The sequence below is a fragment of the Bactrocera dorsalis genome, chromosome 3, assembly GCF_023373825.1.
Source record: "Bactrocera dorsalis isolate Fly_Bdor chromosome 3, ASM2337382v1, whole genome shotgun sequence".
Classification (NCBI taxonomy): Eukaryota; Metazoa; Arthropoda; class Insecta; order Diptera; family Tephritidae; genus Bactrocera; species Bactrocera dorsalis.
In genome coordinates this window covers 2,920,729-2,939,375 of record NC_064305.1, presented here as the reverse complement: position 1 = coordinate 2,939,375, position 18,647 = coordinate 2,920,729, and the positions used below count along the sequence as shown (strand labels likewise).

Sequence of the window (18,647 nt, the reverse complement as noted above, 5' to 3'; positions counted from 1 at the left end):
GTAAATATGTATGTACGTCTTACTTTGCATGGCGTGCAAGCGCAGAAAGTAAACAGTAGTTAGGCAGGCTTTCAGGCTTTTTTCGCTCACAACGCCCTTTGTTGGCACGGCTGCGGGGGCGGAGTGTGTGTGTTGGCATAGTGGCATAGCTACACACGCTCATTGCTTTTATAGCGAGGTGCGAATGGGGGAGCCGACTGCCCGGCACACTGGCGACTATTTATTCAAGCGCGTGTGGGTGTGTGCTTGTGTGTGTTTCTGTGTTCGTGTGAGTCTCGGTAGTTGTGCAACATTAAATAGTCGGTTATTTATTTTTTCAACACCGAAGCGACAGTTTTGCACTATGCTTTAAGCAGTGGCGAAATATGACTTGTTAAATTGCAACAAAAACAAAGACTGCATTGGAAGTATGGGAAACTAGAACAGATTTTTTACGCAATAAAGAGCGCGTATTGTTTTATGCATTTTGTTTTTGTGTGAAACTTATTGTTTTTGTGTGAAACTTATTGTGTTTGTTTTTTTTTTGTATTTGTTTTATTGTAATTCTTTTTTTTTTAATTATTTTTTTTATATGTTCTTGTAAGTAGCAGCGTTAACTGCCAGCATTGCCACTTCACTGGCTAATTGTGTTGCTTTGTTCGCCGTTTTTTGTTGCTGTAAACATTTTTTCACGGCTTCGCCTGCTTCGTTGCGCTTTAATATACATACATACCGATGTATACATATATTTATATATTTATTTTCACAATTTTGCTTATAAATTGCTGCATTATAGTTTTAGTTCGCGCGCCAGCGTGTAAACTGACCCTCTACACTCAGCCACAACCGCCTCTTTCGGGTTGCTAACCGCTGGTAGTAACCGGCTGCTCCTAAATGATTGTGTAATTAGCGGAAAATCGCTTGCACAATTTTTGCAAAATGTTATTTTAATGATATTTAAATAGTCTGCGCCTTTTTCTGTTCTTTTTTTATCTTTTTTTTGGAGTACCTAATGGCCGCGCGCAATTGGCGGTTATCTGTATGTAGTAATTCACTTCATACTTATGTTTGTATGTATATCAAACGCACGCATTGAATAAATTAATCTAGCACAGTATTGTTTCTTTTTTTGTGATAACTGGATTAAAGTTGATTCAATAGAAAAAACGAAAAAAGGATTTATTAATACTGACATATTTTCCACATAATAACCACAAAGCAGTCGCTTTTTGAACGCTAATTGTCTGACCCCATGAACTTTTGTTGTCAGCTAGCAGTTAGGCCCTTTAATTGCGCTGTATGCCTTCGTAATCATACACAAATGCTGAAATTAAAGCATTTATAGGCATATATATTTTTGTACGTGTTCACCTGAACTGCGTGAGTACGGAAGAGCAGGACCTTGTTAATTGTAGCTGTATAATGAGTGGAGCAATTTGTATTTAACTGAAATATAAAATATTTTAGGCATTTTAAGGCACCAACAAGATAAAGCGTTAACTACAGGTGCTGCTAAGCTATAATACCCTTCACAAATAAAGAAGTTTCATACAAAAACTTGATTTTGTTCGGTAAATTTGTATGACAGCTATATGCTATAGACGTTCGATCTGAAAATTTTTTTCCGGAGATTGAAGCTTAGTTTTCGATAATAAAATATACTAATTTTCGTTAAGGTATCTTGCCAAATAAAAGAGTTTGTCATACAAGGACTTGAATTTAATTGGTTAGTTTGTATGGCAGCTATATGCAATAGTGGTCCGATCTGAAAAATTTCTTGGGAAATTGTAGTGCTGTTTTGGTCATTAATTTATGCCAAAATTTGTAAAGATATCTATTCATATAAAAAAGTTTTCCATACAAGGACTTGAATTTGATTGGTTAGTTTGTATGACAGCTATATCCTATATTGGTCCAACATTGGCGGTTCCCCCAAATAAGCAGCTTTTTGGGGAGAAAAAGACGTGTGCAATATTTCAAATCGATATTTCAAAAACTGACGCGTATATAAAGACAGACGGATGGACTTGATTTAATCGAATGATTAGTGTGAAAAGTGACACAGACTTCTGAATTTTCTAAAACTATCCAAATATTGTTTTCTACCAACACACACAAATTTACTTTATAACAAAATATTAACAAAAATATCTAACAATTTGCAAAATTCCATATTCAATTAATTTGCATACAAACATCAAGGCTAATTTTATAGCGACAACTTAATTCGTGCTTCCATTTTCATACACCAGTGCATGTGTGCGTTTGTCTGTAGAACAAAAAATTTGATATGCACATAATTGGATTTACAGTTACCACTTCATTCATCTCAACGATTTGAAATATTTTTTGGCCTTGTTTTTTCAGCATGAAAATTTATTTTCCTTCATTATTGCACATTTCCACTTGAATGCAAGCAGCAACAACAACAACACAGCTTAACACACCGTGCGCTGCATCTTTTGTTTGCGCAAATATTTCTCAAGTTATATATTTATTTACTCACATATTTCATTTAATTTACCTTGTCTGTCGTATTTACTTAACAACAATTGCTTGCCTCTCTCATAAGGCAATAAAAGATTTATTAACAGCTGTAGGCTATTTGACTAAGCAGAAATGAAAATACAAATACATACATACATATGTAGAATATCAGGTGAGATGGATATACATATATGTGTGAATGGCTATGTATTGGTGTGAGCACTTGTGATGACGTTTGAACATATGTATGTATATATTTTATTGATCTGCCCATAAAACTAGAATACCCTTCACAAATGAAAATGATTTCGTACGAAAGCTCAATTATGATCGGTTGCCATATGCTATAGTGTTCTGATCGGAACAATTTGTTCGTAGATTGTAGCTTAGCTTTCGATAATAAAATATACCAATTTTCATGAAAATTTATTGTCAAATTAAAAGGCTTCCCTACAAGGACTTGCTTTGGATCGATCAGTTTGTATGGTAGCTATATGCTATAGTGCTCCGATCTGAATAATTTTTTGTGAGATTTTGCCGTTTCTTTGGACAATAATTTGTGCCAAATTTCTTGAAGATAGCTCGTCAAATTAAAAAGCTGCCCATACAAGAACTTGATTTGGATCAGCCTATTTGTATGGCAGCAAATGTTATAGTACGCCGATCTGAATATTTTTTTCGGAGACTGTAAATTTGCTCTCCACAATATTATATGCCAAATTTCGTGAAGATATCTCGTCAAATAATAAACTTTTCATATAAGGACTTGATTTGGATTGTTCAGTTTGTATGGCAGCTATATGTTATACTGGTTCAATCTGAACAATTTCTTCGTAGACTATACCGCTGCCTTGGATAAGGATATATGCCGAATTCGGTGAAGATATCTCGTCAAATTAAAAATCTCTATAGATAAGGACCATAGAAGTTTTTATTTGGATCTTTCAGTTTGTATGGCAGCTATATCGTATAGTGGTCCGATTCGATTCGATTTTGACAAATTCGCAGCTTCTTGAGAAGAAAAGGATGTGTGCAAAATAAAACCATCATATATATGCATATAGGAGGGTCGTATATATTATAGGATCTCCGATATTTCCTTCTGGGTGTCAAACTTCGTGGCAAACTAATTAGACCTTGTTGAAGGTATAAAAATAATGAAATAAAAGCTTCAAATAGTCCTTATTTGCATTATGTATGTATGAATGCAAGTATATGTACATGCATATGTATATGTATGTATGTCTTTATGTGCCTGTGTTTGCTTCGCCTTGACAATGTTTAATTAATTTCATAATAAATATTTGAAGTGCCAGGCTATTTGTACATGTGGCTTGCAACAGCAACAAAATAACACATTGTTGCATGTATTGTATGCTCTTCTCTTCCTTACTTCTTTGTTGTTATTGTATTTTATTAATGCCTTTTAACTTACAACCGAGACGAAATTGGCTTTTGTGGTCACGTCAGTGTCGAATGCACCCATACACATGCACACATGCACATATTTATGGGTGGTTGCGCATAAACTGCTTGCCACATGCGTATGTAAGCGATAAAATTTTATATTTGAAGGCACTTTTTGTATGTGTAGATGTGTGTGTGTGTGTGTATTGTAACGCATTTTCCGCACACAAACGGTTTACTGAAATTGTCTTGCGTCTTTACACCCACAAAAAGTGCTTCTTAGCAACCACTCGAGGCACACAAACACAAATACATGCAACGTGAGCACATACATACACATATATATGTATATGTAAGTACAAGTATATCCAGTGTGCTTTTCATTTAAGCAACTATTACAGTTTATTTCGTCTACCTCCACTCAATTTAGCTGCTCTGTGGCATATGCTCAACGCTCACATTGAAACTATTTGCTATACACATACATACACACATACCACTGCACGTGTGCCGCTCATGTTTTTATGCATTACCACTTGATTTTCTACATTCTATGCATTTGTGCGGTCCGGCAGGCTCTTCCTGCCACCATGCGTCTTCCGCCTTGTTGCCACTCGCCGCTCTTCCACACTCGCACTTCATCACCGTGAAACGTTAATTGGATTTTCTCATCAATTTGCCACGCTCAAAGGCAGCACGGAGGCGACAGCAACAACAACCACAACAGCGGCGTGTGTGTGTGCGCTTATGCCTGACCACTTAATTGCGTTTATTTCGTACTCACATCAGAGCGCTGTGCTGCGATGCGCTGAGCGGCGGGCAGCGTCCTTGACGCGCGCCAAAAGTGGTTTTTGATGTTTCTCCAGCTTGCTGGCATTAACTGAATTTTCGATTTCGATTATTTTTCTTGCAGCGCTGCTTGTGTTGTCTTGGCTGAGTGCTCCTCTCTACGGCGCATAAGCTTAATAAGCGGCTTAAAAAATATAAAAAAACTTGAAATCAAATATAATTTCCGCTCTCACTGCAGTTGCTGCAAAAACACACACACTCACATATATAATTTATTTTCGCTTATTAAGCTTTTCTTAATTAATTTCATTAATATTTTTTTAATTTATAATTCACAACCACAGACCTAAGAGTTTCGATCTCGCAAAGCACGCTTCAAGTGGATGAGAAGGCCAATTATGGTGGGTTTGTATTGGATATTTGAAGAAGAGGACTTTGTGGTAGAGGAAAGCTGTTGCCGTTGAGTTTAGAAACCATATTAAAGAAGACTGTGTGAGCTTTAGAGCAAAAGAAGCGGCCGTAGAAAAAGCTTTTTAACATAATATTGTTAGAAAAGCATCCGTGAGTGCTTAACTTTGGACAATATAAAAAATAGAGTATACAAATCTGTGTAGTGAGAGGGGTACCCTTTTTTCAGTGGCTTTACAGGCGCCCTTTTGGCTTGAGAGCCTTTTGATAGTCAGCTTCAGTTATTGAATTAATTATTATTGAGACGAAGACATTGAATACTACAGACAACAGATCTTTCTAGAGATAATGACGGCACAATCTACGTATCGCTTCGTAGAGTAACTTTATAGTAGACCGAAATATCAGAAAAGCTACAGTAATGAACGCCGATCTAGTTCAAGAACCGAAATCAAGCACAAGGTAACTAAAACCCCTAATTCCCTTAGAACAGAATCTTTTCTCTGGTGAAAATGGGTAGGTTCGAAATAGTAAAACAGTTATTTATGATTTGAGTAAGAATTCTATGACTTAAGATAGGTACCATTGTACACCACTGTGAGCTAAACTTCGTAACCTTATTTCCTTAGAACATAACTTTTTCGTCGGAAACCCCTTGAAACATACACTCGAATATATATAACTGTATACTCGAATATACATATAACATAAGTAAATGATCAGCGTGACGAGCTGAGTCTTTTGAGACTTATCCATCTGCCTATCTGTATTCGCTATCTAGTCGCTCAGTTTTTGAGATATCGATCTGAAACTTTGTAGACGTCCGTTTCTTCCCATGAAGCTGCTCATTTGATAGAATAGCCAAAATCGGACGACTAAAACATATAGCTGCCATACAAAGTAAACGATCGGAATCAAATGATTGTATGAAAAACTTTTTTAATTTACGAGTTATCGTCAAGAAATTCGGCATGGGTTATTGTCTGAGGCTATAAAGCAACATCTGAAGAAATTTTTCTTATCGGACCACTCTAGCATATGGCTGTCATATAAACTGACCGATCAAAATCAAGTACTTGTATGAACAACTTTTTTATTGTACGAGATATCTACACGAAATTCGGCACAAATGCTTCTTCAAGGCAAGGCTACAATCTACGAAATTTTTATTCAGTTCGGACCACTAAAACATATAGCTTCCATACAAACTGGACTATCAACATCAATATAAAGTTCCCTTTATGCCCTTTTTGTTATAAGAATGGCACCTGTGCAGAGTATTATAGCTTCCCTACAGTCAAAATTATTTATTATATATTTTTTCTTTTTTTTTTCGTATTTTGTTCGTATTTCCTTCTGAGCCCAAAACTGATTGCCGTCATTTGACACACACAACGCAGCCATTTTGTACCGGAAAGTACTTTAAAAAGGATGAAAATCTATAGCTGCAAATAAAATACCGTTACACTATGCATAGCAATGTGTGAGAGCACACACATATACAGCACTCATACATGTACAACATTTTTTTTCACTGTGTGCTTGTGCAATATGGTTGCCTGCTGCATTCATTCAACGCGTTCATTTGCTTGGTCAACAACAATAACAACAAAACGCAGTTTTACAAATATACCGTACACAAAGCCAGTAAGTAAATAGTCTGCAGTTGTGGAATATATTTATTTTACTTCAGCTTAGTTGTCGCACTCAGTCGGTGAATAAATAACACACACAAAAATATAAGAAAAAAAAATTAAATAAAAAGAAAAATAAAATAATAAAATGATATGAGTGTTTTTTTTATTTAAAATTCTTGCGGGAAAAACTATTCGTTGGTACAAAAATTGCGCAACGGTAAATTAATGACTTTCTTTTCCGCTGAGGCACCGCAACATACCTGTGGCTGACTGCCTGACAGTCGCTCGCTCCACTCTGTCTTCCGTCCAGCATACTCGTCGTACAATTTCCGCTGCGCGCCGCTCCCACTGCCGTTCGCCCTGCCACTGTCGTTGTGTGTGTGAATGCAATAAATATGCAAATTTTTCGCTTTCCGTTACATTTGCAATGCCACCAGACTATGGTATGTGCTCTAGGTGGTCCGTGCGGTGGCACGCGCTGCAGCAGTTTTGACAATTTGGCAACAAAGCAGCTTTTTGTGTGAATTTGTGCAAACAGTGAAGTGGTATTATGGAAATTTTAATTTGATAACTAAAATAGTGTTGCATATTTTTAAGGCACACATGTGGTTGCATACATGATGCAGGAAGCTTTATTGTTGCTGTTACAGTTATTATGTTGAGGTTGACAGAGGTTTTGATTTATTAGAAAACAAAGCAGTATATGCTACATGTCTGGCATTTGAAACAATGTAAAAATTACTGCATAAAAGTGGTGTTTGTATGTGAAAGCTTCCGACAATGAAAGCTTTGTAATGTATAGCTAACAACGAAAATTATTTAGGTTTAAGATAAGCTTCTTTGAAACTAAATAAAGATTTTTAGTTTTCTAAATAAGCTATATAGAATTATACATAATCCGAGAAAAAGCTTTAGTGCACAAAAACTGCAAAAAAGCTTTTAAAGGAAAAAAATGTCATGTAAACAGAATGAAAGATCGATAACACGGCATAAAGTCAGTGATGTTTATATGTATGTATATAAAAGCTTTCGGCAGTCAAAATGAAAGCACGGTAACTTATAAGAAATGGAAATGAAAAGCTAAAAAGGTTAAATGAAATGTGAAAGCTTTGACAATAATGCTTTAGCATAAAAGTGAAAGCTCTAGAATGTAGCTTTAGTCGAAAGCTCAGATCATATTGCTTAGAAGCTTTAATATTTCCAAAGCTCGTGTAAGTATGCGATAAATTTCTTTAACTTATTTTTCCATGATATTGTTTTGAATTAAGGTGAATGCTCTAGTATCTAGCTTTAGTCGAAAACACACTTAAAATCTTTTATAAAGTCACAAAAACTGTTTATTACTGAGCGCTCAGATCATATTGCTTAAAAGCTTGAATATAATATTTCAAAAGCTCATATAAATTTGTGAAAGCTTTTCTTAGACTTATTTTTCAGTGATATTGTTTTAAATTAAGGTTTTATCATACCTTTTTGCATCGCGAAGTTCATTAAAAGCACAATAAAGTCAACAATAACCGTTAAGCTTTCATTGTAATAAAAAAAAAGTCAAAAATGACTGTATAAAAAGTTGTAAGTTAAATGCAGCATTTTTATTTTGCTGAAAGTCGCTATCTTAAACATTTAAAGTTTAAATCCTCGCGCCGGAAAATCGCCAGACCCACAGGCTGGTCCAAACCAAACACTCAAGCGAAAAAACAAACACAAATACGATTTTTTTTTTGCGAAAGAATGAGTTAGCCCTGAGCGAAGCTACCGTGTTGCATGCAGCCGAAATGTGTAAAAGGAGCAAAATATCGCACATATGTATGTACTTAGGAGTGTATATGTATGTGTACATATTCAGTTTTTTAATAATATGTGCTCTTTACTGTACTTGTGTGTGCGTATGTGTGTTTGCTGTGTTTCAGTAAGGCTGCGCAGGTGTTTTTAATGCTCAATTGCGTCCATTAAAATTTTTTCCGAACCAATTCTTAAACGAAAACAGTAAAAAAGTGTTATGCTCACACACACAAATATATTTTTATATACATACATACATACACTGACACATATTTCTTTAGTATATGTATATGTATGGTTTATTTTCCCATTATTATTTATAAGACACACGACAAACGAAGTGCTGAAATAAAATGTCATCTTGTGTGCAGTTGCTGTTGCTATTGCTGTTGTTGTTGTTGTTGTTACATTGTCAAAGACAGCTGAAGTGGCAGCGAAAGCACAACCACATGACATATGAGCACGTAAATGAACCTGTCACAAAGGTTGCCACTGCACACATGTAAAATGCAAGGCATGGCATACAGACATATATATGTACGAGTAACTGTGCTTCATAAACACATACATGCGCACAACATACGCTGTCGTGCCTTGTCTTACGTTGCCTGCAGACTGTTGCTGCCACTTCTATCTTTCATTGCTTCTTACAGCTTCCTTATAACCTATTTACATTGAAGTTATGCGCAGCAGTGTCCTTAAGCAGTTATTTATTTACACACATACACAGAAAAAAACACAAACATATTTATTTATCAACATATATGTACATATAATGTAGTATATAGACCTGCCTGTGAGTTCTTGTTGTTTATATTTGTTATCGGCTTTGCCACTTCAGTTGCCATTGTGTTTTACGACTACATATACATACATATATGTATGTGTGCGTGTGTGGGTGTAAATATGTGATTATACTCTCTTTTATAGTCGCTTGTATGCCTCGCATACCGGCCACAACAGTTAAGCTTGCTACCAACAATGATAACAATAAACAGCATGACAATAAAGCACAACAAAAACACAGCGCAAAGCTGACAATAACAATGACAAACAGCAGTGATAAGCGCCAGCAACAACACCAACACACACACTCACAAACATAATCAACGCCTTAAGCACGAACGCCTTCCTTTGCCGCGCATGAAAAAAGGAGCGCATGTATTTGAGCGTCTTTGTATGTGTGTGTGCGCCTCAAATACCGTTTGCCCGTTGGTCGTATAGAGTCGTTCAACCTGCCAGCTCGCCGTAACGAGCCTATAAAGTTGTCATTTCGACATTCCTGCGTTTACACAATTTTCGCCTTTTGACCCACGCGGCGCTTACAGCCCCTGCCCCCGGTCCGCTAACTGTTATATTATGCATAACCCGTTGCGTTATCTCTGTCCTTGGGGCATTTTCATCGCTTACCTCGCATATTTGTATGAAAATGCGTCAAATTATTGGCTTATTGAAATGCAAAGTATGATTGGGTTAAAGATTATCGTTTTTCAATGCCATTTAGCTATCACTTTCTCGCTACCTTTCGTACCGACTGTCGGTTCTCAGCCACATTTTACTGTTGATTGGCTTTAATAATCCATTCAAATGCAGATACTTTGGTTTTTTTGCTTATATTTTGCTGCGCAAATAAAAGCTCTCTCAAGGATCTGCTTTCTTTGAATTTCCAATTGTAATTCAAATTCAGTAGAATATTTCATTTATTTATAGGGGTTAAATATTGCAAAGTCATAGTTCATGGCAAAAAATATGAATATTATTGACTTGCTTGGTTTTCGGAGGATCCTGCAAGCTTTCTCTTCAAAGCTGAAAGTCATAGTTCATGGCAAAAAGTTTTAATATTGATGACACTTCTGGTTTTTTGATGATTCTGCAAGCTTTCTTTCCACAACTAAAGTGCCTCAATGCTTTTACACGGTATCCTTAGAGCTTTATTGTATATATTTAGATACATATAGGTATATATGTATATTCTTAATAGTTCGGGAACAAATGGAAAAAAACGTCTAAAATCGTATATAAATATCTCAAATGAAAGCTTTCGAAAATACGGACAATCACAATTCATTGTACTTTATGAAAGTATAGTAAAGGCTTTGGAGCTTAGTACAAGCTGCCAGCTGCGAAATCGAGTAAAAGCTCTGAAATTCTACTAGTAAAAGCTAAGAAGCTAAGTAAAGTTTATAAAGCAGAGTGAAAGCTCCATAGTTCATGGAACTATAAAAAATTAGTAAAAGCTTTGAAGCTAATCGAAAGCTCTACAACCGAATGAAAGCCCCACAACCTTGCGAGACTTTAGTAGATGCTTGGGAGCTGAGTAAAATTTCTAAAGCAGAGTGAAACCTCTAAACCCGTATGAAAACTCTGCAACTTTACGGAAGTTTAGTTAAAGCTTAGGAGCTGAGTAAAATTTCTTAAGCAGAATGAAAATTCCAAAGTTCATAAACTATCATAAAAAATTAGTAAAAGCTTTGAAGCCAAGTGAAAGCTCTACAACCGAATGAAAGCTCTGCAACTTTACGAAAGTTTTGTAAACTATCATAAAAAATTAGTAAAACCTTAAAAGCTGAGTGAAAGCTCTACAACCGAATGAAAGCTCTACAACTTTCCGAAAGTTTAGTAAAAGCTTAAGAGCTAAGGGAAAGTTCTAAAGCAGAGTGATTGGTCCAAAATTTATGGAAGTATCATAAAGAAATCGTAAAGGCTTTGAAGCTGAGTGAAAGCTCTACAACCGCGTTAGAGCTCTGCAACTTTGCGAAAGTTTAGTAAAAGCTAAGAGCCTTAGTAAAAGTTCGAAGCTCCAAACCCTAACGAAAGCAGTAAAATTAGTAAAAGCTCCACAATCTAATGAAAGCTCCAAAGCTTATGAAAACACTGAAGTTTAATAAAACCTTTATAGCTTACATAATATTATATCTAAAGATTTTTGTATGCTATTAGTATTAATACTAAACCAGGAAGTGTACTCATAAGCCACATTGCTTAAAAAAGCTCTCCAGCTAAATAATATGTAAAGATTATCCATTGACATTATTATTGATATCAAACAAGGAAGTATACTCAAAGCCGGTATTGCTTCACCTTAGCAGCAATAATTATTTATAGCAAACGATTTATGTGTATAAAACGCTTGCAGCACCCCCCAGAAGCTTTTCAATAAATTGAAAGGTCATCAAACATGCAATCTAAAATTCCAATATTATTAAATGTTCAAAATGAATTTCCACACAGCGACAGCAAAGCTGAAAAAGACTAAGTAAAGAACATGCTGCGAACAAAACACTCGTGTCGACAGTTTTTCATGGCGCTTTCGCATAAGACACACTCTAAATTCTGTGCCACTTGCTGCCATCATCAATATCGCCAACAATTATCGTAAAAACGGAAGCGTCAGATTAAGCAAAGAAATATTGAATAGAAGCAGTTGACAACGCTGGAGGGGGCTGAGGAAGCAAGGCGCACGAAAACTAAGGGGAGATATTACTACTCAATTGAAATCGTAGACGTGTGCGCGTTCGTGGCACGGCACAAAATGAGCGGAGCGGAGCGGAAAAACATTCAATTGATACCCGAACAATTTATAACCACAAAATCAGCCAAATTCCGGTTGAAAGCAGCTGATGCGACGAATTCACGAGGAAACAGAAAAAGAGCCGAGGGTTAGAGAGTTTTCGTGGCGTTAGAGAAGAGGAAATTATACCGAAAGGCATGCAGGCAGGGATAAGTGTGAGCGGTTTGCTGGCTTTGTGTGGCTGAGCTGTCGTAGGTGTCTGTCGGTGGCTGCGGATGAGCCGCATGCTTGGATTGTTTTCGCGCCGTACGTGATAGACAGGAGTTGAGGAAATTAGATTTTTGTTGTTGGCTTTGTAGTAGGGTGCTCCACGGCGCCTATAGAATCTACACTTTATGGCAGCAAGCTTTTAGCGTTTATCAGCTATAGATTGCGCTGTTATTAGTTGAGAGTTGGTTGTATGGGTTTGTATGTGTGTCTCTATGCTGCTGTTGCCCACATTACCCAGATTTTCTGCTGCTTTTTGATTATGATTTTGCCAGCTAAATTTTGTTTTCCATTATATAAATATATATGTATCTGCTTTTTGTTGCTGTCATATTGCCTTACCTTTGTCAAGTTGAAGCGCTCGAGTTGACTCAGCAGAAACAGTTTTGAGCCCCAAAGGACTTAAACTGGCGCACAGACAGTTAAGTGCTGGCGAGGCAATGTACATAAACGCTGCTGGCGTATATTTACATACAGACAAATGTACGTCCGTGCATATGTATGCACTCATTTATACCTACTCGTGCAGAGTTTATTAATATTTTAGCATTTAAGTCCATTGTATTAGTTGTAGGCCGCCGTCATCCACTCACCTCTCATCGCAGGCATTTTTTATATGTACTTGTTATTTTTGTTGTTGTTAGACAAATAAAGTCGAGTGTATTAAACACGTTTTGCCCTTATGGGCATTTTTTATATTTCAGTGCACGCCAACAACAGCAAGCCAGCACAAGAGCCAGGCGACGGCAGTGACAACAGTGACAGCCTGAGTAAAGCGATCCCAGTCAACCAAGCGCTGTGGCAACAACAATATTGGCATGAGTTGCAAGTGCTTTAAAGATTTCCAACAACAACAACTGCTGGCAGACTGCCCGTACGCCCGCATAGTACATACGAAATAGAAGGCAGAGAAGCAGCAGCAGCACGTACTCAGACAGCTCCACAGCTCCCTTAAAGCTGAACCGTGTGCAGTAAACACAAAAGCATTGCGGGTGGCTGTTGGCGACGGCCGGGTCGGAGTCGCGCAGACGGCATTCAACGCAGTCACAATTATACGCGCACAGTGGACGACGGAAGCGGAAGCTGATTTCGAGCGGAAGAAACGAAGTCAACTAACGGAAGTGAGCACAAAGAAAGAGAACAAATAAACAGTGAATGATAAAAAGTAAAAAAAAAAGACAAGAAGAAAAAACGAAATTTTAAGCTGATTTCGGCATTAAAGCGCGTATAAGTCGGCACGCCAAAAAGTAGGCAACAAAAGCGCAAATACTCACCGTACAGTGTAAACGTGTCATAAAGCGAATGCCATTGTCGCGGAAAATTTAATTAAAGCGCGAATAAAACAAAAGTGCAGTGAAAGTAGCGACAAAGCCAGCGCTAGAAAGCAGAGCAGAGTAAGAAGCAACGCAACGAGCGCGAGAGTGACTTTAAAGTGTGTTAAGTAGCCTGGCAGGCCGAGTCAAGTCCACGAAGTGCATTGAAGCGTAGTGAATGCGCCGCGTTTTATTACTTAAGCGCCCCCGCTAAGCAAACGATAATAAAAAACCGTTATACGAGTGCGCCTAGAAACAGGCAAAGTTCAGAACGAAAAAAAAACAAAAAACTTCAGTCGTTAAAGTCATTGGAGGCGGGTAGTACAACAACAAGCGCCGCGTAAACGACATTCCATCGGTCAATGTAATTGAATTAAAACGTCAATGACAAGTGCCAAGTTGCGCTACAAGAAAGTGAAGAAGAAAAAGTGAAACAAAGCAAGCAAAAACAAAAAAAAATATATATTTGAACGCGCCACATTTACAGTTGAGCGCCGGGCAGAGTGTGTTGAATAAGCGCTTAAAACTTGATACGTCAACAATGTGACTTTTACAAGAGTCTCGTCTAATAAACTTTAAAGCTTAAGCAAACAATAAAGCTTGCAAAGTTGTTTGTTGAAAATTTGTTATATAATTTAGGTAAGCGGATTTTGTTTATGCAAAGGGCCATGAAGTGTGCTTAATAGTGTGTCGAAGTGCGGCTGCTGACGTAGTTATTCGTAGGCTTTTAGGCGCGTTATGTTTAAGGCGCACGAAATTACTATTAACCTTATGCATTTAAAGCTTGGAAGCAAAGATATTTATAGAAAATTTTGCTTACGATGGCAAAGTTATTAAAAGAAATTTCATAAAGCCTGCTTTTAGGCGTTTTGTAGGCCAACCCAGCGCTTTAAGGTGTATTCGGGTATAGAAGACTAAATTTTAGACATTTTTCAAAGTAAATAAGGAAGAATATAAAAATATTTACAAAAAATTTTAAAGAAATGCATATAGTCTGCTTTTAGGCGCATTCAGCTGATCTAAATTTTAGGCACCTTTTAAACAGCAAATAATAAAAATAAATAATATATAAAAAAGTAAAAAGAAATATTTTGATTTATATTTAACAAGAATAAACGCCTTAAGATATGCTATGAATTACGTGAAAAATTTCAAAAAATTATTTCTTTCCCTAAACGCCTTAAGATATGCAATAAGTTGTGCATAAAGAATATTTTTGTTTTATTTTTAACAAGAAAAGGTCAACGAGCAAGCAATTAAGCACAAAAAAACTCGGTGCTTTATTGCTAACCAGGCACTTTATGCTTAAAATTTGTCCATTGGAGCGCCTAGAACTATGCAATCAAGCCGCTGCTCACTAAGATTTTAATTTTAGACCAACGCAGACTTCGAAATGGTATTTAAAGCACGAAACAGCCACTTGATTGCCTGGCATTTCTACGAAGTAAATTAATTAAGCGCCTAAAAGCGCACTAAATACGTACTAGACTAACGGCAGCGCCACTAGCACGCACACATAACATTACAAACAATAAAAAGTCGCACGCTCTAAACTCACAAACTTAAATTGTTTAATTACAGCACAGAGAACTTCGGCAATTTACCCACACTACAACAACAACAACAACGCTGCGCAAAGCAAAGTGATTTTGCGAATCAAAGCTACGAACATAAGTATGCAGTGAGAAGCAAGAGCAGGCGAAGTAGAGAAGCGATTAAAAACAATCTTTGAAAGTCAATTGTAACGGAAGTGGAACGATGGAAACGCGCAGCAAGGACGCTTGTCAAACGGCAGCTGCCGATTCCACAACAGCAATTAGTGTGAACAGTGAGAATTGTGTGGATTCGACCACAACATCACAGCGACAACAGCCAAGCGGCGCTAACAGCGCGCCACAACAACAACAGCAGGTGAGCAGCAGCACCAGCAACGCGCCGAAGACGCGCTCACCAACGCCACCAAGCGGTGGCAACAACAATAATGCCGCAAATAATAAGGCAAAACCAGCACAGCAACAACAACAACAGCAATATCATCAATTTCGCGCGCCACAACAGTTTGTGCGCCATCGACGCGCCACCGCGCCGGCCACGCTGCTCAACAAGAAGGGCAAAACATGGAACAAGCGGCAACAGCGTGGTGCCAAACTACAGCAACAACAGCTGCAACAGCACATGCTGCAAGGTGGCAATGTCGTCGGTGTTGTTGGTGGCGCTGGCGCTGGCGTTGATGCCAGTGTAACGGCCGCGTCTGTGGCGGCAAGCGCGCAAAGTAAGGCCGACCTCGAAAATATACAGAATTTCAAGAATCAGCTTGGCGGTCATCATTACTATCCGCATGCTGGCGGCGCTGTCGGCGGCGGCGGTGGAGGACATCGTGGCGTGGGTGGTGCGAATGCCGCAGGTGGCGGTGTCAGCGGTGGCGCCGCAACTGGTGGGGCTGGTGTATCGGGCAATGGCTTGCCACCGCCCGCCATAGCTAACCTAGAAAAACTGGGTTACGGCCATGGTCATATGAAAATGTACAAAAAGCTGCTCGCGCATAGGTGAGTCGAATGGGGTTGCCACTTGCAGGGGTTACGAGTGGTGGGGAAGGTGTTAGTAATTAAATTGTAGGAATTTATTGTTGTTTTTTTACATTTTATGTTTGTAGATGTTTTCCTTTTCAAACAAGTTATGTAGAAGACAGCTACAACAACAATATGTGGTGTTATTTTGGCTTACAGTTAGATTCTCTATCTTTATGGTCACTTTCATTTCTTTTAAAATATATTTTTTTTTTAATTTCTTTCTCATTTCGTATATTGTTGTTGTATTTGTTACCTAGCATGCGTATTATACATGCTTTAATATAATTATACAAATATTAGAAAATACTTAACCTAAAAAATATTGAACTTCTTTTCCACTTGTATTAATCACACCCCTCTCTCTTTCCACACACAGGGGCACCGGTAGCCATCATCATCACGTGCTTTGCGCTGGCGCGGCACACAACACCATCGGCGGCAATGCGAACACGAATTGTTGCCTCGTCAACGGCTGCAATGGCGGCCACCCAAACGGCAAGGACACTGCCAATGGCAGCACAAATAGCTCACAGTCAGGCAGTGCTGCCAGCTCATTGCACTTCTGTTGCACACGATCGAAATTCTTCTTGCCGGACAAGCGTGTACGCAAAGAAACCATCATACCGCCCACCAAATTCTTACTCGGCGGCAACATTTCCGATCCGCTCAATTTGAATTCGCTGCAAAATGAAAATTCGAATGCTTCGTCGAACAATAATACGCCGGCGACCACGCCACGTCAGTCACCCATCACCACGCCACCCAAAGTGGAGGTCATCATACCGCCCAATATACGTGATCCATTGCATTTGCTCGATCCCGTCGATTCCATGGAGTATGAAAAGCAACTAACATCACCGATGAAACGCGGCGGCACACGTGGCGGACACGCACATCATCACAGCGCCAAGCATCGTCATCGCAAGAATCGTAAGAGTAAGCGCCGCCGTCACGACTCGTATCAATCGTCCGTGGGCAGCGCCTCGCTAGGCGACAGCGACACAACCGCGCTGGCCAACAGCACAATGCCCACTGAAGCAGGCAGCGCCAGCTTAACTTCTCTTTCATTATCCACAACGCTTTCGGTTGCTTCGCTGCTAGAGAGCAGCGGCGCCAACATGAGTGTGCCATTGGGCGAGAGTGTCAACAATAATGTGAGCAACGCGGCCAAAAGCGCGCCAATGGTGGTGAGCACATGCGAGAATGCGCCAGCTGGCTATCAGCAGCAGCAGCAGCAACTGCTGGAAGAGCGTGTTGAGAGCGCACTTTTGGAGACCGTTGTTGAAGGCAAATCATGCGTCGCTGTTGAGCCACGTTTTGAGCGGCGCAAGAGCAAAAGCACATCGCCAGTGAAACAACAGTACGCCAACATTGTGAACTCAACATTCTCTGGAACACCAAACGTTGCCGGTGAGACATTGCAAAGCGCTGGCGGAGAGCCGCAAGCAGCAAGTGGCACACTTGCTACAGCAACAAAGGCGGTTGGTGGTGTGGAGGTAGTGGCAGGCGCTGCTGGCGTTGTTGTTGGCGGCGATATTGTTATCGGTGGCGCTGGTGTGGGCGCTTTGCTGTTGCCGCGTGAGCGCGCCAATCGAGATTTGCGCTTGGAATTGAATTCAACAACATTGTCGACGGCGAGCGGCAGCACGTGCGGCAACGCAATGGCCGCGCTGGGCGCGCACGGTGCGCTCGCTGGCATGGGCATCGGTGGCGGAAGGAAGCGCAAGATAAGCGAGAGCAATAATTCGCAGAAGAACAAGGTAAGCGAGAGCGTCACATACAATAAGTATCTACACACACATTCTCACAGTTAGTGGATAACGAAATAAAAGTAAACAAAGTGGCTGCTGTTGCGGCGATTAGGGCAGTGTTTGCACGGTCGGTTAGAAGGTTAATGGGGAAATCGGGGGAGCTGATGTCAATGCGCTGCGTTTTGGCTTTTGTTCCATTTTGTTTGAGTTCATTTTTTCGCCACGTAAATCCGTGTGTATGTATATGTGTCGGTGAGCTTTGAAGGCGCGTATTTATATGTAATATTTATCGTTGCTGCGCAGTAGGGGACGTGATTAATTGTTTTCATTTTGTTTACATCGCGCCTTTTTTGTTTTCATCGACAGCTTCTTTTTGTGAGCGCGTCGATACAAATACAGGCTGTTTGAGAAAACTTAATTGAGTAGTTTTATAAAAAAAAATATTCAAATAATTTTTACATTTTAGAAAAATTAATATTTTGTGAATCAAATTTTAAAAATTATCCATTTTATCCTCTAGAAATTCCACCGTGATGTCATGGACAAGATCGTCAGCCCCGTGGTACCGCAACCTGGCGCGTGGAAGCGTCCGCCGCGTCTCGCAGCTACTGGTGCGCGCAAGCCCACGCGTCGCTCGACATCCATCAGCGAAACCGATGTGCTGAGTCCAGCGGATGAAGCCAAATCGTTACTGAGCGAAGGTAAGCCAATTAATTACGAAATAAAACGCACTACTGACGCTCTCC

The 18,647-nt window shown here is 39.1% G+C and overlaps 1 protein-coding gene across 2 annotated transcripts in view; it reads left to right on the top strand.

The window, feature by feature from the left end:
* LOC105230152 (7SK snRNA methylphosphate capping enzyme bin3) overlaps positions 1 to 18,647 on the top strand; it is a 135,452-nt gene that overhangs the window by 112,562 nt on the left and 4,243 nt on the right. For both annotated transcript variants that reach the window (XM_049452277.1, XM_049452280.1), the window contains 4 exons: positions 12,972 to 14,219; positions 15,162 to 16,126; positions 16,527 to 17,910; positions 18,422 to 18,602. In XM_049452277.1, coding sequence (XP_049308234.1) covers positions 15,339 to 16,126; positions 16,527 to 17,910; positions 18,422 to 18,602 — 2,353 coding nt within the window. In that variant the 5' untranslated portion in view covers positions 12,972 to 14,219; positions 15,162 to 15,338. The remainder of the gene's footprint in view (positions 1 to 12,971; positions 14,220 to 15,161; positions 16,127 to 16,526; positions 17,911 to 18,421; positions 18,603 to 18,647) is intronic.